General features: G+C 46.2%; 1 protein-coding gene and 1 non-coding gene across 2 annotated transcripts in view; both read left to right on the top strand.

Moving 5' to 3' along the window:
• The window catches only part of PAK2 (p21 (RAC1) activated kinase 2), an 81,289-nt gene that overhangs the window by 34,949 nt on the left and 23,963 nt on the right, over nt 1-22,377 (top strand). Inside the window, exons 3-9 of the mRNA XM_088466635.1 lie at nt 13,807-13,901; nt 14,925-15,075; nt 16,125-16,159; nt 16,255-16,356; nt 17,701-17,827; nt 18,623-18,686; nt 20,469-20,517. Of these exons, the coding sequence (XP_088322761.1) occupies nt 13,807-13,901; nt 14,925-15,075; nt 16,125-16,159; nt 16,255-16,356; nt 17,701-17,827; nt 18,623-18,686; nt 20,469-20,517 (623 nt within the window). The remainder of the gene's footprint in view (nt 1-13,806; nt 13,902-14,924; nt 15,076-16,124; nt 16,160-16,254; nt 16,357-17,700; nt 17,828-18,622; nt 18,687-20,468; nt 20,518-22,377) is intronic.
• LOC148534420 (U5 spliceosomal RNA) lies at nt 9,588-9,702 on the top strand. The gene has a single exon (XR_015877656.1). It is a non-coding gene; the product is annotated as a U5 spliceosomal RNA (small nuclear RNA).

Raw genomic sequence — 22,377 nt, 5'->3', positions numbered from 1 at the left:
GCAGTTCGCCCAGTGTTGGTCGATAACCACGACAGACAATTGGGTTCACGTGGTTTCTCACGGGTATGCCCTCTCCTTTCGGCACAGGCCCCCATCCCGATTCTTCACCACGGGCCTTCCATTAGACCGGAACAAAGCCGGGAAACTGCGGAAGGTTTTGCACACTATGCTCCAGGCTGGAGTTATAGTGCCTGTTCCATTCTCCCAGAGGGGCCAGGGTTTCTATCCCAATCTATTTTTGGTGCAGAAACCCAATGGGTCGTACCGTCAGATTCTCAGCCCTCAACAAGTCCTTGCGGATGCCATGGTTTCGGATGGAGACCCTACGGTCCATCATTCTGGCGCTAGAACCTGGGGAGTACATGGTGTCGTTGGACATAAAGGATGCTTACCTGCATGTCCCTATTCTTTTACGCCATCAACAGTTCCTCAGGTTTGCAATCCGCAACGATCACTTCCAGTTCCGGGCGTTACCCTTTGGCCTGGCGACAGCACCGCGAGTGTTCACCAAGGTCATGGCGGCTTACATGCGGCTGCAGGGAGTCCGCATGTTGCCGTACCTAGACGACCTTCTGTTGGTAGCAGGATCTCCAGAGCTCCTTCTACGCCACTTGGACTTGACAATTGCAGTACTGCAACGCCACGGCTGGTTAATAAACTGGCAAAAGTCCACCCTGATCCCGTCTCAGAGGATTTTGCACCTCGGAGCCTTTTTGGACTCCAGACAGCAGAGGATCTTTGTGACTCCAGACAGCAGAGGATCTTTGTGACGGGGGAAAAGATCTCTGCCTTACAGTTGAGGGTGCGCAGTTGTCTGCAGAGTCGCCGAGTGTCTCTGCACTCGGCGATGAGGTTACTGGGCTCCATGGTGTTAGTATGCGACATGGTGGAATATGCCCAGTTTTGCTCCAGACCTCTGCAGCAATTGATCCTGTCCAAATGGAATGGACTGCCTCAGAGTCTAAAGTCCCAGACGATGGTGCTCACTCCGGAGGTTCGCCTGTCCCTAGCCTGGTGGTTGCAGACGACCCACCTCAACAAGGGTCGTCCATTTTGGGTGGCGAAACGGCAGATGGACTCATCTTGGAACTCTGCGCGGTTTTCAATGCTCTCCAGCAGGCACATCGGGTTCTCCAAGGTCACCCCGTGCAGGTCCAGTCGGACAACGCCACCACCGTGGTCTACATAAATCGGCAAGGAGGAACCCGAAGTCGGGCGGCACTCGTAGATGTGTCCCGCATCCTGGTCTGGGCAGAGCGCAATCTCCCGGCCATATCAGCAGTATTCATCCCGAGAGTCCTCAACTGGGAGGCGGACTTTCTCAGTCGCCAGGACGTTCATCCGGGGGAGTGGTCTCTGCACCAGGACGTTTTTCAACTTCTGGTGGACAGGTGGGGTCTTCTAGAGATAGACCTCATGGCATCACGGCACAACAACAAGTTGCCGGTGTACGGGTCTCGAACAAGAGATGAAAAGGCGTCTCCAGTGGACGTTCCGGTTTGCTTATCTCTTTCCTCCGTTTTCCCTTCCACGGGTAAACCGGAAATTCAAACTGGAAGGAGGGACGCTCCTGTTGATAGCGCCCGCGTGGCCCAGGCGGCACTGGTTCTCAGACCTTCACGGTCTGTCCGTGGACATTCCTCTGCGGTTGCCGCTACGACCGGACCTGCTGTCACAGGGTCCTTGTCTTCCCCCAGACTGACTCGGCTGTCTTTGACGGCGTGGCTGTTGAGACGGCCATGTTAAGTTCCAGGGGGTTTTCCAGCTCTGTAGTACAAACTATTCTAAGAGCTCGGAAACCATCTTCTACAAGGATATAACATCGTGTGTGGCATACGTTCTTCCAGTGGTGTCGACCGAGAGGTTATGCCCCTCGGGAGTTCCGTCTGTCTAGTGTTAGCTTTCCTACAGGCGGGACTAGACCATGGGCTTCGCCTTGCTTTTCTGAAGGTGCAGGTGACGGGCCCTGTCTGTCTGGTTTCATCGTAGGATTGCTGCAATCCCTGATGTGCGCACCTTTATGCAAGGTGTTCTTCGAATTCAGACGCCTTTTGTTCCACCGGTTGCACCTTGGGATTTAGCTGTGGACCCGAGGGCTCTCCAGGGACCGCCGTTTGAACCACTGGGCTCAGTGGACCTTTAAATGGCTGACAGCTAAAACAATTTTCCTTCTGGCCATTGCTTCGGCCAGACGTGTTTCTGACTTAGGGGCTATCTCCTGTAGACCCCCTTTCCTGATTTTTCATAGAAACAGGGGAGTCCTGCGCACTCATCCTGAATTTCTTTCCAAAGTTGTTTCACGTATTCTGTGGATACCCTATGTAGAAAATATGAAATATGGTAAGAACTTACCTTTGTTATCTCTATTTCTACGAAGTCCATAGGGTTCCACAGGACTCCCGCCCTGTCGCACCTGTGCTGCAGATGGGCTTTACTCTGGTCACCGGTTTTTCCGTCTCCCTTTGGTGAGAATGTGATTCTTGTGTGTGTCCAGATCTTTTTTCTCTCTCTTCCTTCTCCTCCTCCGGCCTATGGCTTGGTACGTAACTGAGATGCCTTGGCTCAGGGGCGGGGTATAGGAGGGGGACCCTCGTGCATCCTGGGAGGCTGACAACTTCACTCTATGGTGCCCGATGCCTGACATCATCACCTATACCTCAAGGTATCCTGTGGAACCCTATGGACTTCGTAGAAATAGAGATAACAAAGGTAAGTTCTTACCATATCTCATATTATCACTAAACTCTTATTATCACAGGTGAAAATTCTTCAAGAGTACCTAAAAAATGTAAAGAACTCAACTAGGTGAAAGCTGCCTCCTCAATTCGCCGAGGTCTCACTTGTGCATTTAAACAAGCCTTTGAGCTTGCACCGGGCCCTTTGATTCTGCCCGAAAGAGAGCAATGCCCCAAAAGATAGGTCATTAAGATTCCACCACTATATAACTAATTGATTGCGTTTACATGCTCTTCATCCCCACAGATTGGAAGTAGCACAGGGTGTTTGCTTCCAGTTGTCTCTGTCTTTCTCCTGCCTCCCTGTCACACTGATGAGTAATGAAACATTTTGCAGGTCCTCTGTGTCAGCATGGCTCCCAGGGTTGCTGAGGATTTTTTTTGCCCAGGGCTACTCTGAGCCATTAATATTCTTCTTAAAGCTCTGAGCCTCTACCCCCAATACAACCCTTTCCGATATCTGAGGCTCCTGGACCACCCTCCTCATCCAGCCTGGCAGACTGGTGCAACTTCTAGTCAGATTTTCCCTACTTAGAACTTTTTTTCTGCGACTTTTCAGTTACTCTTGAGGTCGAGCACAAACTTTTTATTCCCCCAGTCCCTCTTTGACGCATGCGAGTGGTCTCCCTGCCTCTCTCTCCTATTTCTGGCAGTATTAATATTGGTATGTACTTACATTGGACTCTGAATAATCCTAGTGACCAGAATAAAGAAAAAATAAATAATTTCTTCCTGCTTTCTGCCTTGGTTACACATCTCTTGTGCTTTGCTGTGATATGTTTATTTCCCTAAAATAAGGAACCTTTCATCTTCAGCTTCCTCTTTACTATGTTAAATATTTATCTCTTGCGATGTTAAGCCCTAGTATAGCTCAGCCAATCACAGCAGTTTGCCAGGTATAGCCAAGACTCATAATATTTTGACTAGATCCGACTCTACAACACACAGAGAGTGGCAAGCTGCATGCATTAGAGCAGGGGTGGCCAACCACTCAGAGGTAAAGAGCCAAAAAATATATGTAGTCAAGCGAAAGAGCCGATAGCAGGCGTTCGCGCAAAAAATGGGGCGTGGTCTAGCTGTCACAAGGCCACGCCCCATTTTTGTGCGCACGCCTTTGGTATGACATTTGCAGGAGCATGACCTTGTGTCACGCTGGGGGCGAGCTCAGGACATTGAATAAACACATTTTACATAATCTTCCCAGAGCAATAGAAAACACTGAAATAGCCACGTTCACATAAAATACACAGAAACAAGCCAGATCCACACAAAAAACATTGAGAATGCCAGTGCCCATTATGCTGTGCCCCTTATGCAGTGCCCTTCTGTAGTTGTGCCCATTAAGCAGTGCCCCCAGTAGTTGTGGCCTTTATGCAATGCCCCTGTAGCTGTGCCCATTAAGCAATTGCCCCAGTAGTTTTGACCCTTAAGCAATGCCCCCATTAGTTGTGGCCCTTATGCAATGCCCACTTGGAGTTGTGCCCATTATGTAATGCCCACCAGTAATTGTGCCCCTTCTGCTTTGTCCCTTGTAGCTGTGCCCCCTAAGGAAGTGCCCCCAGCACTAGCTCCCCCTCCCCCCTATTACCTTCATGCTGGCACCACTCCACGCCGTCAGGGCTCCTGGGTCTTGCTGCTGCTGCTTCCGCCGCTTGCTGGATCTAACCGGATCTAGCAGACGCGCAGGCTCCTCACATCGCGGATGACGTCACCCGGGAACTGCATTACTGGGAATGCTGGCCTCTGAAGCGATCAGAGGCTTCTTTAGTCTCTGATGGTTTCAGAGACCAGTATTCTCAGTAATAATGGGGGTCTGCCGAGCCGCGAGCCTGGGAGCCGCATTAGAAGCTAGAAAGAGCCTCATGCGTCTCGAGAGCCGCGGGTTGGCCACTGCTGCTTTAGATGATGGACAACAAAACAATCAAAAATAGACACTGCTTGTACATATGAAAAATACTATTAGACAATAAATTTCACATGGAATTAAGTCACCTTACATTACATATATAAACTTAAAGCAAATCTGTTCTATCCGATTTAAACTTCTTAATTGCAAAACAGATCATTACTCAAAAGGTATTCTCTTTGTTCAACTACATAAACAGTCGCAATAATTTTGTAAATTATTATTTATTTTTTTTTATATCAAAGTTCTCCAGTAATACAGGTAATACCCTCTCAGTATATTTATCTCAAATCTCCTTGAATTCATGAGCTGGGTATGTAAAAAAATCAGGTTGAACAGATTGTGTGTCTCTCTGTACAAAACTGATTGTCCCAGTATCTCGCTGCTCCAGTGCACATGGCCAGATCCTTATTGTGTGAGTGTCTGTCCTCAGCCATGTACGTGAACTGGTGATATGATGTTGAAGCCATTAGCACCGTTCATGTGTGATCTCTTGTATGGGGAGGATTTTGTGGACGAGCTATATTGTTGCTCCCCCCGCCTCACTTCAGACATAGAGCCTGATTCTGAGTCGCCCAAGATCATACACATCTACATACACGTGCTACATACACATTACGATGAGTATGCAAATGTAATTTTTCTTTAGTATTTTCAGCTGTACGCACATTTGTGTATCCAAGTGCAGCAGCTCCATCTGCAAACACAGCAGTTATCACCGTCATCGGAATTTACCCTTACCCTATGCTGGGTGCAAGAGTTACACACTGCATACGCACCATTAAGAATGGCAACACACTCAGGTGGCAGTTCTCTTCCATGAATACGCCCAGTTGCCACTCAGAATTGGCAATTTTCGGTACAGCAGAGAGATGGGCGAGATCCGTCCAACTCAGAATCACACGTGCCTACACAAAGATCTCTATGCATACAGATGAGTAGGCTGGGTCCATTCGCATTTGGAACTAGGTTCATCACTGATTCAGGCCCATAATGTGAATGAAGCCTGCTGACAGACTCCGAGGCCGTGCCCCAGTCTAATCCTACAGCTTGTTTTGCATCTTTGGCCTACACCACTGAAAATGGGCTCATTCAATTGGTGTAAAGAGCAAAGGACCACACAGGTACAGCACCTGTTTCACCTTCATGGGGCCTGATTCAGAATAGTACGTAATGCGGATGGTTACACGGTTGAGCGATTGTTGGTGATCTGCCCAAGTTTCATTGTTTCTCGCAGCGAGGATTTATTTACCAAGTGATTGACAGGCAGCGACAGTTTGTGGTGCTGGTGTGTCATGACTGTTTTCGGGGCATATCACATCCTGCGCCTGCAATCCTGTACGCAGTAAAAATGGCTCCAACATCTCAGTTCCGGTGCTCATTTTCCACGACCATAGGGTTACTCAGAAGGCTGATTATCGAGTCATCTATTATTATTATTATTATTATTATTATTATTATTACCAGTTATTTATATAGCGCGCACCTATTCTGCAGCGCCTTACAGAGAGTACTTGGCCGTTCACATTAGGCAGGTTCCAGTCAGAGCTTACAATCTATGGCCCTGATTCAGAGCTGGACGCTCTGACAAAGCGCTCGCTCTGAATCAGGGCGTCTTTTTTTTTGTTTTGTTTTGTTATGGAGCGACCTCCTGGACGCTCGCATTGCTGTGGGTTGCCACCCACAGCTATAGTGAGCGGCCATGATGATGGTCGCGATGGTCAAGACCTTCGCGACCATCGGGCTTGCAACGAGACCCTTGTGGTAGGGTCTCGTGGCCGCAAGCCTCAGAGAGCTTTCGGCTCAAACAGTGATGTCAGCGGGGCCGCCCCCAGACGGTAGGCGTTCCCATCACTCAACATCGAGTGTGAGACCCAGAGCGACGGATTGCTCGAGTGCGTGCGCTCTGGGCCACCATCGACCCGGTTGCGAGCGCTCAGCGCTTGCGACCGGGTCTGAATCAGGCCCTATGTTCCCTCTCGCATACACACTAGGGTTAATTTTTTGTTGGGAGCCAATTAACCTACCAGTATATTTTTGGAGTGTGGGTGGAAACCAGAGCACCCGGAGGAAACCCACGAATGCGCAGGGAGAATATACAAACTCCACACAAGTAGGGCCGTGGTGGGAATCTAACCCACGACCTCAGTGCTGTAAGGCAGTAACGCTAACCATTACACCGTCTGTGCTGTCCATCTGCGACCAATCTTTGTACGCAGTTGCTTGGATTTGCGGAGCTGCCGGTGGGCATCTCAATGCAAATCCCTGTTGCTGCAACATTTGCCTATTTTCACACATCCGCTGTGGAGGTATTAGCGTACTTCTGTGGCTCAGGCCTACAGTCCTCTTGTTTACAGGCTTCTACAATATTTTGTATTAAGAGCTTTTCAGATTGTGAAAACTCACATTTCATTAGGACCTTACCGGATCGCCTAAACGATTTTCCCCACCACTTCTGAGAATTATTCCATGTGGCCCTACATGAGGGGAACCATCTGCTACAACTCTTGTTGGAGAAACTAACCTGCAACTAAACTGGAGTTGAATAAATGTAAACCTGCCCTTCCTCAGTATACGCAGATGTTGAGCGATTACAACGGTTTTCTTTCATGTTGTACATTTTGTTTTATTCTTGCCTCACTTAATTGAAGTTGAGCCCTCATTATAAGGTCACCCCTCTGGGGCGGAGAAGTGTTCTGTTTGTGGAAGCAGAATACATCCAGGTCTACATTTGGCCTTGTTACAGTGTAAACCATTAAACGTGGATATGTGTGCCGACAAAACATAGTATAGGTAACTGATAAATGATTGCTTCTCCTTGACATTTGAGATGTGTGGGGCACTTAATCTATCAAGTGCCTAGTGTGCCATGTAACCTACACTTTGGTCATCCCAATTTCTCCTTCATCCACTAGGGGACACTGGAGTTCAAGACAGTGGGGTATAGACGGTGGTAGAGCAGAGCCTGGCACTTTAAATAATTCTGAAGTGTGACTGGCTCCTCCCCCTCTATGCCCCATCAGCCCCAGTTTTTAGAATGTGCCCGAGAGAGCCGGTCACATAGGGCTGAGCTCCAGCCCACTCTTAGTATTTTTTCTTTTATTTTCCTTTATTTTAATTTCTAGCTTTCACAAAGCATTGAGGACAGGCTGACAGAGTACTGCGTCTGTCAGCCTGCTACATGGAGGCATCAGGTGACCCGCCACCACTAAAAAAAGAGTGCGTGTCGGAGTCCCAGGCACCCTGGCAGTAGCTCAGGGAGGACACGCCACAGCTTAATATAGAGGCTGTGTCCGTGCTTCCGAATGCCTAGCCGCAGCCCTGATGCCAGCAGTGGTAAGTATAGCTCTGTTCCCCTTATGGGAAACGGAGTTTAATCTGCGGCCCCTCCGCCCCCTCCCAGGCTCAGGTGGCATATACTGTAGTATATCCCCTCCTGGAATCCTGTAACGCCGCTAGCGTTATTACAAGGGGCGGAGCTACCGCGCATAGAGCGCGGATACCAGTACAGGGAGACTGTTCAGACAGTCTGTAATGTTGCTGCCTAGCAGCATGCCTGATCCCTGCACGATGAGCGCTGTCTTACTTTACAGAGCCTGACAGCGCTCTGTTTGCTGCTCTCACGAGAGCCGAATCTTCCCTCTGCTCTATCCCCACGAGGAGGGAGCCTGCCGCGCCCCGCTACTCCCATAAGGGAGTCTACATAGCACCAATTGGCGGGGCTTAGGGAGCTACTCAGCGCGGCTGTTCCCTGCCGCGCTGGTGCTTGTAGGAGCGCTGGCTTCTGCACACAGCCGCCAGGGAGCGAGGCTGTTATTCACAGCGCTCTCGGCTGCGGGTTGCGGCGCCGGTGCTTGTATGAAGATTGCACCGGCGCTGTCTATTTCATTCCCGCTCCACCACTCGCTTTATGCCTGCTATACATTGTTTGCGCCCCGCCCGCTTATTATAGTAGGGGCAGTCTACTTCATGCTGGCTTGCACAGATGCCGCCATACTCCAGGAGTATTATTAGCATATGCACCTGCCTTAAAAGGAGCCGGGGCTTATTGCCAGCATCACCTGCATCCTCACTCTGGAGTTGTGTGGGGGGTGCAACCCTTAACAGGGTTGTGGGTTTTATTCCCAGTACGCCCTAGCTGTTTGGAGTTTGTATGTTCTCCCTGTGCTTGCATATGGCCTCTACCGTTTTTTTCTTTCCTTAAGCCTACAGCACCTGGTCTTATTAGGCACAACTGTGGAGTTTGTACTTTAACCTGCAGTCCTTATAGAGATCTGGCTCTGCCTCATCTCGGTTATATTGCAAGTAGTTCCCCTACGGAACTGGGCAGTGTACTGGTTTAATATTATATAATAAAAAAAAAAAAGGACCCGCCGCCACTATTATAGAGTGAGTGTCCGGGTCCCAGGCACCCTGAAGCACGGGGAGGAACATGCCACAGCCTAATATAGAGGTTGTGTCCATGCCACTTTGCCCACCACATATCTATCAGCGCCTACGGCCACACGCCCGATCTCGTCTGATCTTGGACGCTAAGCAGCGCCAGGCCTGGTTAGTACTTGGATGGGAGACCGCCTGGGTATTCCAGGTGCGACAGGCTTATTACATTGAACATCTGGGGCAAATATGCTTGATGTGTAACAGAATAATGCAGTGTGTTTCTTGCATCTATAGCTGCCAGAGATCACTCTGCCTAAATAGTTGGGGCCACTGTTCTGGCTGCTGCCAGAAATGACGGTTATTGCATATCTTTAACCCAAGGTTAGCACAAGGGTGCGTCCCATCCCCAGGCTTATGCCTCACATTGGCTCGCCTTAAGAATGAGCCGTACTCTTCTCATGCACATATGTGGCTGCACATATGTTAAATCTCAACAGCCTTCGGTGCTTACCTTAGAAGGTATGCATCTGTGCATCTATAGGGATTTATATCTTATTTATTCCCTTATACTGTGGTTTCTCTTCAGATCGAATAAATCTTTCGCCTTTTACTTAAGATTTCCGTGGAGAGGAACAATCATGAGTTTCATGTAATTTTTTGATGCCCGGCAGCTGCTGGGCTGCACACACAAGAAGTAACGTATGGCCGTTGTAGTGGTTGGCATTGCTGTCTCACATCACTGAGGTCATCTTTTGATTTCCATCATCTGGAGCCAGAAGGGCACACCTGATAAAGCGAGTACACCGGTAACGGAAGAGTCCCAGGATCGCAATCAGTCTGGGATAGTACGTTGCTAACATTTCCTGCCCCAACACCGTAGCAGAATGACGTCCACGCGCGGCACATGAGTAGTCTCCCTGTGTGGAGGTAAGCCACATGTATGTATATACTTGTATTTTGTACTAACCCTGCGTTTAGACCTGGGGCTCAGTTCCTTCTAACTATTGCCCGTGTTATATTTTTCAAATTATATCGCCACCTACTAATCTTGTATGTAGGTACGCGTAGGCATGTAGGGATTTATGTATGTGTTAAGTATATATATATGTGTGTGTGTATATACAGATGTATGTGTGTGTGTATATGTATATATTATTATATATATATATATATATATATATATATATATATATATTGCTTCTTATCCTTACCATTAAAGCAGGGGTAGGATATGTTCTTATCAGTTTTATGTCTGATACCTAGTATATTTAAAGAGGATGCTGCGATGGGAGGCTGGACTCTCCTGATCTGGTAGTTTGTTCTATAACTCCGCTTTACACCATCTCTCCCTAGGGATTGGGTGGTGTGTGTATATTATGTATATAATTATGGATATGTGTAGGTATTCCTATACTTCCACATTCATTAAGATACATCTTATTCCACGTCTGGAAAGCTGCCAGGGTTTACCAGAAGCTGTCGCTTATATCCATACATATTATATGGTGGCTCTATAGATTAGAGACATGTTCTGCAGCTTACATAGGATAGTCAGAGACTCCTACGGCATTGCTTTTAGTATGGACTCTATACATGTCCAGGGGCCTTCCTGTATGTCCACACATGTATATAAGGATATGTACTTACACCCGCCTCGGGTTATAGTCCTGTTTCCATCAGTCTATATCTACAGTGTCCACTTCAGGGGACCTATTAATTACAACTACACTCTAGGGCGCACTTAGTAACAAACTTGTAAGACACTAGGAATGCAATGTGTGTATATATAGATATAGCATGCTGATCTCCTGGTGCGGGATATGTGTATGTGTGTATATGTGTATATATATATGTAATGTAGCGTGCGGATCTCCTGGTGCAGGAGTTTGACAAGTGACTTACTATGTCGGTACTAACTCTTCCTTTCAGAGAGTTTGCCTTTTCATGCAGCTATGTTTATATGTGTGAATGTGTATATATACTGATATATTCCCGTTCCTTGTATGAATTTTCCTAATAATTGGAGAAATCTGTTTTTGCCCCTGACTGGCGTTATCACTACGGATATATCTCTTCTTTACTTGGGATAATTAACGCATTCTATGTCTATGTACAGGTACCTTTCTCGGTATCGATTCTGGTACCTTATATTATTGTCTTGTCGCATATCTCACTACAATAGGTATCTGTAGGTCACTTGGGTACATTTCCTATCAGTACATAGAGAATCCAGGATCTATTCCATCCTCATGGCTTATTTAGTTAATTTACATGAGGCCTAGGGCCACCCGTCGATATAGGCAGGGTCTGGCCTGGGTTGTATCAGATTGTGGGCGTAATACACACTTCACCATTATAAGTGTTAATGTAAGGGTACACTAGCAGACCGTTTTTGGGGTATGTGTAATCTCTATATGGATACATATCCCTAATGGAACAGGCTCAGGTATAGCGTCCTGTTGTACGACCTTCTTGTCTCCATTAACAATTTGCTAGTTTCTACAGTATTTTCTTCTGCAGCATCTCCAGACTGAAGTCCGTGCTGTAGAGCATTGATCTTTGCCACTAAGGCTACTCTCTGTACCTGACGTGGTGGTTTGCTGTGAGATGAATAAGGTCAGTGACATCCTACATAGCGTCCAGAGGGCTTCTGGTCGCTCACAGGTAAGCGGGCTTACCCCACTAATGCCTCGGCAGATGCTTTCTTTTTCATGCATCCTGACATAGCTGTTGTTCTCTCTTATGCACCCTAGTTGCTGTCCTAGCAGCCTTCCGCTCTTTTAAATCAGTTGGCTGTACACTTTAGAGCTTTCCTGGTGTGTGGGTGCATAATTGCAACATTGAGATTTGTGACCCTATTCTACTGGAATCTGTTGGGGTTATGGACTGAAGTACATCTATGGGCTAATGCACATCTTTACTATAAAGTGTGACAGTCTCTATGTTCCATACAGGGGGCCTGGTTTGTTTCCTGTTCAGTATCTGTTGATAATTCAGCACACTGACAGGTACCTGAATGGTACCTTCATAGTTGTCCTAGTGCTTTAGCCTTGCGGATGGGATACTTCCCTATATTGGTAGCTCTCCCTGGGTGGAGGTGGCATCCGTGCTCTTTTTCTGCTAAGGGTATCCTGGGTGTTTTCATACTATGTTCAGGCCAGTTGTTGGTACTGATTACACTCTACCATCATGAAGGAAGTTGTCTGCTGTTTGACAGGATGGGTGGTACTGCCGTCTGACCCACTGGAAGGAATTGTAGTCTCAATCCTCTCGTATCCGCCTCTGCCTCATGCCAGTGGGATCTCCACTCGTTGACAACTTCTATGGTTTAAACCTTCCACTGGTTACCAACCCTTTAGTAGTTGGACCTCGAGAATGGTTCAGGGCGACTGTTAGGTCGTGATTCTTGCCTCCTTGTTTGCTTTGTTAGGAGTCTGTGGACAGGTCCAGCTCTGTCTCTGTATATTGGTCTCATTATACTTTTATCTATATGATGTCCCGCAGTGCTGGGATTCTGCTGTCTGAGACTGTTGCAGCTTCCTGTAGTTGTCGCTAATACGGTTTTCTCGAGTTTTGTTCTCATGTTACTGCCATTCTATGGATTCTAGTTGGGGTTTTCTGCTCCCAACGGTCTTGCTTGGTCTGTTTTTGGCTGAGCTTACGGTGTTCTGATGCTTTTCATCTGCGGGTACTCTCTCTAGCCGTATTCCATTGAATTTACGCTGTAAGTTGTGGAATGTCTGTGACTGTTCAGCAAGGAGCTCTGATTGTCTCCTGGCTCTACGACATGCCTCCAGTCTTGGGCTGTCCCTGTTTCGGTTGGCCGGGAGGTCGGCAAGTACTCCGCGCTTCCCACCCGGGAGGTTGGCTTTGGGACGTCCCCACTGTCTTGAACTCCAGTGTCCCCTAGTGGATGAAGGAGAAAACAGGATTTTGGTACTTACCGATAAATCCCTTTCTCCGATTCCACAGGGGACACTGGACGCCCGCCCAGCGCTGCGTTCCTGCCGTTTTGTTGGGTCCTTATCTAGTTGTGTGACTGCATGTGTTCTCTGCAGAGGGTTCCTCTGTTCTTCTTCAGTCGGTATTGTTCCGTTCTGTGGTCTTCTCCTTCTCCTCATTTTCCTATTGTCTACCGTCTCCTCTCGGGCTCAGTTCTTAAACTGGGGCTGATGGGGCATAGAGGGGGAGGAGCCAGTCACACTTCAGAATTATTTAAAGTGCCAGGCTCTGCTCTACCACCGTCTATACCCCACTGTCTTGAACTCCAGTGTCCCCTGTGGAATCGGAGAAAGGGATTTATCGGTAAGTACCAAAATCCTGTTTTCATGCTTCCAGAATGGCAAGAGATGCAGATGGGAGACCAGTAGCTCTATAGCATGGCAGTTGATAACACACTTACATTACAGTGGAGTGATATTTTGCAGTTACAGAAACTTGTAGGATGACTTTGCCCAAATTTGCAGGAATCTTACAAGGGTATAGCAATCTGGGCATCCATTTACATGTCTAGGTCTGCCCAAAGTAACAAGTTCCCCTTTATTACCATTTGACTCCATCATGCCCACTTGTTGTTAGTTGTACACTGAGATGGCGCTGGGCAGTAGACGTTGGCTTTGAGTTGCCTTCCCGAATCAAAAGTACATTTACTCATGATAAATTTCATTTTAAGTTGTTGTTAAAGAAGTTTTTTTAATTGAATGCCTCACATAAATGTCAGTAAATGAATTTGGAGTCAGGTTTTACATGAAGAAATCATGTGATTCATGTCTTTGTCTTTGGCAGTGGGTAAAAAGAAAGAGCGTCCTGAGATCTCCCCGCCCTCTGACTTTGAACACACTATACACGTGGGCTTCGATGCGGTGACTGGAGAGTTCACGGTAAGTGTGTCACGTGACAACCACGGTAACGTTATATGCGCAGTACCAGACAACAGGCACCATCACACCAGCAATGTAATGCACTTCACATCATTGTATCATGGCAATTGCTAATATTACCAAAAGGCTAGTGATGCTATTCTACTACACTTCTAATGAGTAGCCTCACATCAGCCTAATATTTATGTACTATTATACTATAATGTGTCTATTTACATTGCCATGGGAAATATCAACATATAAACTCAGATCTCTAATGTAACGGTGTATATACACAGGATCTCTGTTGCGATGCCTAATGTTGCCCAAGCACACAACCTATTGCCGTATGTGTTGCCCCAAAATGCCATAATACAGATAATGATTGTATTGTAAGTGATAGTATCAGTTTTGTGCATTTCATTATGGGTTTATGTATCAAGCAGTGAAAAGAGTGGAGAAATGGACCAGTGGAGAGTTGCCCATAGCAACCAATCACTTACCCATCATTTTATAGAATGTATTTGATAAATGCTAGCTGGAAACTCCACTGGTCCACTCTGATCACCGCTTCATACATCAACCCCTAAATGTCATCAGAATATCGCCACTATTTCACTGTGTGTCACTTCCCTAGTGGCGCTGGTAGGGATTCAGCACCAACCACTGAGTATTGCTGACAGTGAACGGTAATCCTCTGGTCCAGCTTTCACATCGTGCAGGAAGAAGCCTGTATGTGGCCAGTGAAAATAATCTACCTTGCTGATTCCCTTGTCTGAAGGCGAAGTTCCCGTACATTGATTTGTTCTGTGCCATCCTTCTAACGGAAGAATCCGGAGTTAGAACATTATTATTTGTGATGCCATATGTTTGCATTGATTTGTCTTCTGTTCAATGTGGGTAGTTTCTCACATAAGGAGACTTAAAGGCACAGAGCAATTTATGAAAGGTCCTGAACATAGTCCTACTGCGAAGCAGATAACAATGTGGTCAGCGTGTTAATGTAACGTGAAATAGAGTAAATGTCCTTGCTGTGCCTTTTAGGGTATGCCGGAGCAGTGGGCACGGTTGCTGCAGACCTCAAACATCACCAAACTCGAGCAGAAGAAGAACCCACAGGCTGTGCTGGATGTGCTGAAGTTCTATGACTCAAAGGACACTGCCAAACAGAAGTACCTTAGTTTCTCTGCGCCTGGTACGTGCACTGTGCCTGAGAGGTCCTATACACCACTGCAGAACCCCAAGAGACTTCTAGTGAGATTCTCTCGATCTAAAACGAGGCACTCCCAGCCATCCTAGTATGTTTCCCTTGTGCTGTTTCTTTGTGTATCACAGGTCCTCTCCAGTCAGCTAATTCATACATGTGGGAGGGAGGATGGGATGTCACAGGCAAAATGCGTTGACCTAGCCACAGTTATTAAATCGCATACCAGTTTTTCACACCTCCCTCATGTTTGTGCTGTAAACTCTGTGGCTGCACAGCTGTCTGGAATGAATATATATATATATATATATATATATTCTCTATCGTGTTACATAAAGGGATGTGACAGATTGTACCTATAGCTGTTTGTCTTATAGACAAGATCCAACAGAGGGCCTGATTCAGCAAGGATCGCTATTCTGCTTATACGCATGCAATGCAGTTGCTAATATCAGCGGTGATATGTAAATGTGTGCATTCACATTGCGATCGCAGCCTAACCTAAGGACGCCCACTTCCCCTTACTCACATCCGTATACTAGGGCAACATAGAGAAACAACCGGTAACATCGGACCCATACGCACGGTTAAGGCAGATCAGGTCTCACTCAGGAATTGCTTACTTTAGCGCACGCTATGAGACCCCGGCTGCGTATGCCGTCGCAGGGGTTAATTATGGATGCCCTTGTAACGGCGTGTGAACGCACTGGCACACCTGTGTTTCTCCAAGCACCCCCTTGTCATCACCCACAAACAGTACTTCCTGTCAGTCACTCTGCGATGGGTCTGCAGTCCCGATCGCAGCGGCCGGTTCACGCACAACCACTGCGGTGCATGCACAGTGCAAACCATTGGCATATTGCATGCGTTATTGCAGTTGCGTACGGTAGTGAATCTGGCCCAGAGTCAGCACCAAAGGTCAGGTCAGATTTCCTTGTGAAAATGCAGAACTCCTGACATGTTCTCTGTATTGACAGTAGACTATTCCACTAGGCAATGACACTTCATCACATGCCAGTATTTTCCTGTCTCCTCTGTAGATAAAGATGGCCTCCCTTCTGGTGCGTCACCAGCTGTAAGTAACACTTTGTCCACATTCTCTTTTAGTTGAAGCTGTCCAGTCCATCAATGAGCATAGACTTAACTATATGTATATGGTGCTTTTTATAGCCAAATGCAAAAGGATCTGAACCTACAAGGACAGCGACAGATGATGATGAAGATGATCCGACTCCTCCAGTTATTGCTCCACGACCTGAACATACAAAATCTGTAAGAAACTTCCTGATTGTGACGCTGTTTTTGTGTATATGTAAATGCCAGGAAAGCATTGGTGTCGATCCTATTAGCTGCGAATCTCCTATATGTGGGCACTTATGGTACATGCCAGACTCTCTGGATTTTGTTCTCCGCACCATAGGGCTATGTGCAAAAAGCAGCGAGTTTGGAGAGAGATTGGGCTGCGAGGGGAGGGGGTGGCGGTGGTTTGCGATGCTGTAGTTTGCAAATCTATGCAGTTGCAGCTGCAACTCGCCCTCCTTGCATCTAATAGAATTGACCCCCTATGTGTTTAGACTGTTAAAACATTTCTGGGAATGATTTCATATCTTTACTGCTCTCACCGTGAACAATCCTATGGACATGTGGCCGTTACCAGACGTCTCTTTGGAGACCATGTAAAGTGTTTGAGAGAGTTGACCAGAATGTCAGCACCTGATTGGCCCACGATTCTCTGTGAAACATTAAGAAATAGGGTCCTGAGCAGTTTCCCAGCTTGATGCTGATAGAATAAAGTGGATTGGTTCTGCTAATAATCAAATTGGGGAAAACGTTTTATTAAAGTGCGACTCCTAAAAGCTCCTCGTAGTTTAAAAAAAAAAAATGAAAGCTTATCAAGCCTTGTATAGTTCCTTGTTTACCCATAAACAGTTTGTATCCCTATATGTTTGTTGTCATAAATGTATCCACAGCAGTCCGGAATATGTTAATTACATGTGACTAATACTGATTTGCTATTCATACTAAGCTCATACTAAGCACAGTAAAAGTAACAATTCCTGGATTTATGATTGAATGTCCTTTCTTAAAGATGATAATCGCACTTTCTTTGGTGCAGTGTGTTCTGTTGTCGCATCTGTCTGACATTCTAGACACACATCAGCAGCAGTATAGAGTGGCATAGTAGTTCTTCACAGTAGCGCAGATTCTGGTATAATACCATAGGCGTGTTTATAATGGGTGCAGGGTGTGCGGTGCACATGGGCCCTGCACCCATAGTATACTGCCCTTGTGCCAGCAAGTGGGTCCCCCCTCCTCAGTGGCACCTTCTTCCCAGTGACCTCTCCAGGAAGACTTTCTGCTCAGTGAAAGCAGAGACTCTGATATTGTGCATATGCCCTCTTCCTGAATATCACTGGGAAGATGGCACCATGGAGGAGGCGCCGGACAAGGTAAGATTCGGATCTTGGTGGGCACTGCTCAGAGGAGGGGGCCCACTGCACACAGGCCCCCTTGGGCATTGTTGATACTCCCCTGTAAAATACGGTATACTTTTGTTGTATTTAGAGAAGTAAAACACCTTTATAATCCTCTGTATCTTCCGTCTCCTCTTTACAGATGTACACACGATCTGTGATTGACCCAATTCCTCCCCCTGCTGGCGATGCAGATAGTGCAGCAAAGGGTGCAGACAGACAGAAAAAGAAGACAAAGATGAGTGATGAAGAGATCATGGACAAACTTCGTAAGTTATCTCCTTTGCTTAATTGTTTTTTGTATTATGTTAACTCCCAATCGGTAGTTGTGAATTGTCCTTTACCTGTGTATATAATCTCATCAAGAGATTCCACACGTTTACATTTATCAGTCATATACAGGGGCGTATCTATAATGGGTGCAGGGTGTGCTGGGCACACGGGCCCCTGGGTCCAGGGGGTCCCCGCACCGCACACCCTGCACCCATAGTATAACTTACCTCTCCGGAGTTCCACGTCGGCACGGGGGTCCAGCACTGTAAAAATGACTGGAAAATGGCCGCCGCGGCCATTTTCCCTTCGTTTGCGCATGCGCAGTACAGGGAAAATGGCCGCAGCTGCCATTTTCCCGGTGACCAGCGTATACTCTATAGACTCTGGGTGCACTCTAGTACCCAGAGTCTATAACTCCGGCGCTGGCCGCGCACAGCTCAGTGTGCTGCCGGCCGCCGGACAGAGATGAGGGGGCCCGTGTCGGAGACTGCACACGGGCCCCCTCCTCTCTAGAAACGCCCCTGGTCATATATAGATGGTTTTCTGCACTGTATTTATACGCTGTTAATCCTGAGCCCAGCCCTACCATATAACAGAGCAGGGCATTGATCTGAATAAAATCAGACGCCAGAGGTCAGTTGTTAGGGAATGTGGCGACCTCCGTCTCCCCCGGGATTTGTCACAGCTTCTGTAAAGTGGCGGAATCTTTTGTAACCATTGTCCTTTCATTTATATATTTACATTGAGTGTAAGCAACGCGTTTTTCACTGGTTTGCTACGTTTCTCTATAGGAACTATAGTGAGCATAGGTGATCCAAAGAAGAAATACACCCGGTATGAAAAGATTGGACAAGGGTGAGTATTTATTATCTATAATACTGTAGAGCAACATGTCTTCTATAAGTATACATTATCAATAGTCACCAACTCATAATCCATATCTGTCCCTTTGTAGAGTCAAGACAGCCACGATTAATCTGTGCCAGTAGTTTAGAATGATTTATGTGCTCTTTTTAATAGTTTCTACAGTAAGTGACAAATAGTTGGATATGTTTCGGGATGCACAGCTGCGCTGCACTAACATAAGGAGAGCAGCCTATGAGAACGTTCTAGGTCTACCCCAGACCTTAGTGGTAAAGCATATAAATTGTGGTGTGAGTGTAGTCACTAGGCGCTACCTTTGAAACTGATGGACAAGTCTTGAAAATAAATCACTTAAAATTACATATATACCACTCCTATGTGGTTATAATTAGCATGTCAATGAACCGACCAGTGTCATAGATATCAAAACATGCACATTTTATTATAATAAAGACAATGGTAAAATAAATGAATAAAACTTTGCCAGGGTGGCTGCTTTACCAGATAATCGGATTAAACGGGCATTGGTGTTAGTATTTTGAAGACAGGTGGTCCGGATCACCTTAGTCCTCTCTGCCCCAGGCAACCAGGAGGAAAAAGGGGACTGTGGACCAGGACGGCTAAAGCAGTGGCAGAGAGGACTAAGGTGATCCGGACCACCTGTCTTCAAAATACTAACACCAATGCCCGTTTAAACCGATTATCTGGTAAAGCAGCCACCCTGGCAAAGTTTTATTCATTTATTTTACCATTGTCTTTATTATAATAAAATGTGCATGTTTTGATATCTATGACACTGGTCGGTTCATTGACATGCTAATTATAACCACATAGGAGTGGTATATATGTAATTTTAAGTGATTTATTTTCAAGACTTGTCCATCAGTTTCAAAGGTAGCGCCTAGTGACTACATTCACACCACAATTTATCTACAGTAAGTGAACCTGAAATCCTTTAGATTATTGACAAGTCTTGACAAAATAAAATAAAAAATAAATTAAGAACACACAGGGAATAGCTATGCATATCGGCACACAGGTAACTGTGCCATAAAGTGTGGTAACCATTAGCAACCAGTAAGACTTTACATATTTTTGTTTTTACGTCTTAAAGGTTTTTTTTTATTATGTCAATTTAAGGGGAAAATTATACAAGAAAACAGGTGATACAATCTAAAAAAAAAAATTATAAAATTTCCAAAGAACATAAATATAATATAAACGTTCGTATAAAATAAACATTAGGTAGTGGATTTATTTCTGTGATTAAAGTAGTTGAAGTGAAAAGTTTTTCAAGGCAGACATCTGACTGTGTAAAAATAGTAAGTGTAAAAGTGAATGCCATGTTTGGGACATCAATGTTTATATACAGGGTTGGATAAATTCAATATATGTTGTTTGATGGTTGAATAACTTTAATAGTAAACTCTCAGCATATAGGTTCTTCCTGGAAGCTTGTATGCATGTACACAGAAGGGGGTAGTGCATACATCTTTATTTGCCTGTCTACCATGGACGGGTTCTGCATGATGCTGGTGGTTTGGTTGGCTGAAGTTTGTATGCCTAGAGAGGACTGTTTCTGAGTATATGCTTTGTCCCAGGCAGATGGGGTAATCTATTACTTAGATTTGAAGTATTATATACTGGTAAATGTTGTGGTTTGCCTCATGTATGCCAGAGAAAGTTACCTTTACATTGTTACAGTTTACAATAGGAATATCCATATTTATCTTCTATGAATGAAGCGTAACTAATGTACAAAGTTCTTTTCAGTGCCTCCGGGACGGTCTTCACTGCTATCGATGTAGCCACTGGTCAAGAGGTAAGACTCAATAATGATTAATAACATTTTCATCTTGTCGTAAGTTGTGGCACATGTGTGTATCCTGTGTTGCCTGATCTAGGCCTGTTACACTTATACATTGGGTAACGGTGTAAAGGCTGTAATGTGATTCTATTCAATTTCTTCTGTTCCCTGCAAACTTCTTAGCTTAGAAGAATGGTCCGATACTGACCTCTACTCAATTCATTACTAAGCGCAGTTCAGGAGATGTAATCCATGGACTACACAAGATATAATCCATACAACCAAATTGTCTGTATCCTTGTGTGTAAGAGCCCAATGCTTACTGATATCATAACCTGGTCTGCCTGCAGAAAGGATAGCCTTTTAGATAAAAGGGGTATTCAACATGCGACCCTCCAGCTGGTGTTGAACTACATGTCTCAGTATGCCCTGCCCCAGCTTTAGAATGTCTAAATGGCAAATTCATGGGAGGGCATGCTAAGTTGTTTAGTTCCACATCAGCTGGAGCGTGATAAATACCCTTGCTTTAAATCTTATACCAGATAGCTCTTCCCCAGTGTAATATTACTACATACATAGATACCCCAGTCAACACTGCCAGAAGAAGTGAATAACATTCATTATCTCGTTACAATGGCACCTGTCTAAGGGTGGAATATATTAGGCAGCAAATGAACACTCAGTTGGTGTGTTGGAAGCAGAAAAAAATGGGCAAGCGTAAGGATCTAAGTTACTTTGACAAGGGACAAATTGTGATGGCTCGATGACTGGGTCAGAGCATCTCCAAAACAGTAGGTCTTGTGACGTGTTCTCAGTATGTGCACGGGGAGTGAAGGCTAGCCCCCTGGTGTTAGCCCACAGACGAGCTTCTGTAGCACAGCTTGCTGAAAGTTAATGCTGGCTATGACAGAATGGTGTCAGAACAGTGCATTGCAACTTGCTGCGTTGCCACAGACGAGTGCCCATGCTGACCCCTGTCCATTGCCAAAAGCACCTACGATGGGCATGTGAGCATCAGAACTGGACTATGGAGCAATTGAAGGAGAGAGCCTTGTTTTATGAATCACGTTTTGTTTTTTACATCATGGGTGTGCGTGTGTCGTTTACCTGGGGAAGGAGATGGCACCGTGAAGCACTATGGGCAGAAGGCAAGCCTGCATAGGCAGTGTGATGCTCTGGGCAATGTTCTGCTGGGAAGCCTTGGGTCCTGGCATTCATGTTGATGTTACTTTGTCATGTACCACCTACCTAACCATTGTTGCAGAACAAGTACACCCCTTCATGGCAACAGTATTCCCCCATGGCGCCGGCCTCAGTCCGCAGGATAATGCTCCCTGCCACACTGCAAACATTGCTCAGGAATGGGTTGAGGAATATGATAAGGAGTTGGTGGTGCTGACTTGGCCTCCAAATTCCCCAGATCTCAGTGTGATCGAGCACTGGAAAATAAAGTCCAAGCCACGGAGGCACCACCTAACAACTTACAGTACTTAAAGGATCTGCTGGTAATGTCTTGTTGCCAGTTACCACAGGGCAGGATGTAGTTAATATACCGACATGCGGCATCCCGGCTGACAAAATCTCTGCGCCGGAATGCCACTACCCGTCCAGAAGACCGGCGCCAGAATGCCGACAGTAGGTGACATACCGACACTGGACCCCTGACAGCCAGGATGCCGAACGTAAGAATAGCGGGACTGGTTAGGACTTAGCCACCGGGGGAGGGTTAGGGCTAGGCACCACTGAGAGTAAGGTTAGGTTTAGGCAATGAGGGGGGAGGGTTAGGATTAGGCACTAACAGGGAGGGTTAGGGGGGTGGGTGGAGTGTTAGTGTTTGGATGTAGGAACAGAGGGTTAGGAGTAGAAGGGGGTAGG

Source organism: Taudactylus pleione, unplaced genomic scaffold (assembly GCF_031769625.1).
Source record: "Taudactylus pleione unplaced genomic scaffold, aTauple2 ptg000066l, whole genome shotgun sequence".
Classification (NCBI taxonomy): domain Eukaryota; kingdom Metazoa; phylum Chordata; class Amphibia; order Anura; family Myobatrachidae; genus Taudactylus; species Taudactylus pleione.
Note: the sequence above shows the minus strand (reverse complement) of the source record. Positions and strands in the feature narration are given on the sequence as shown.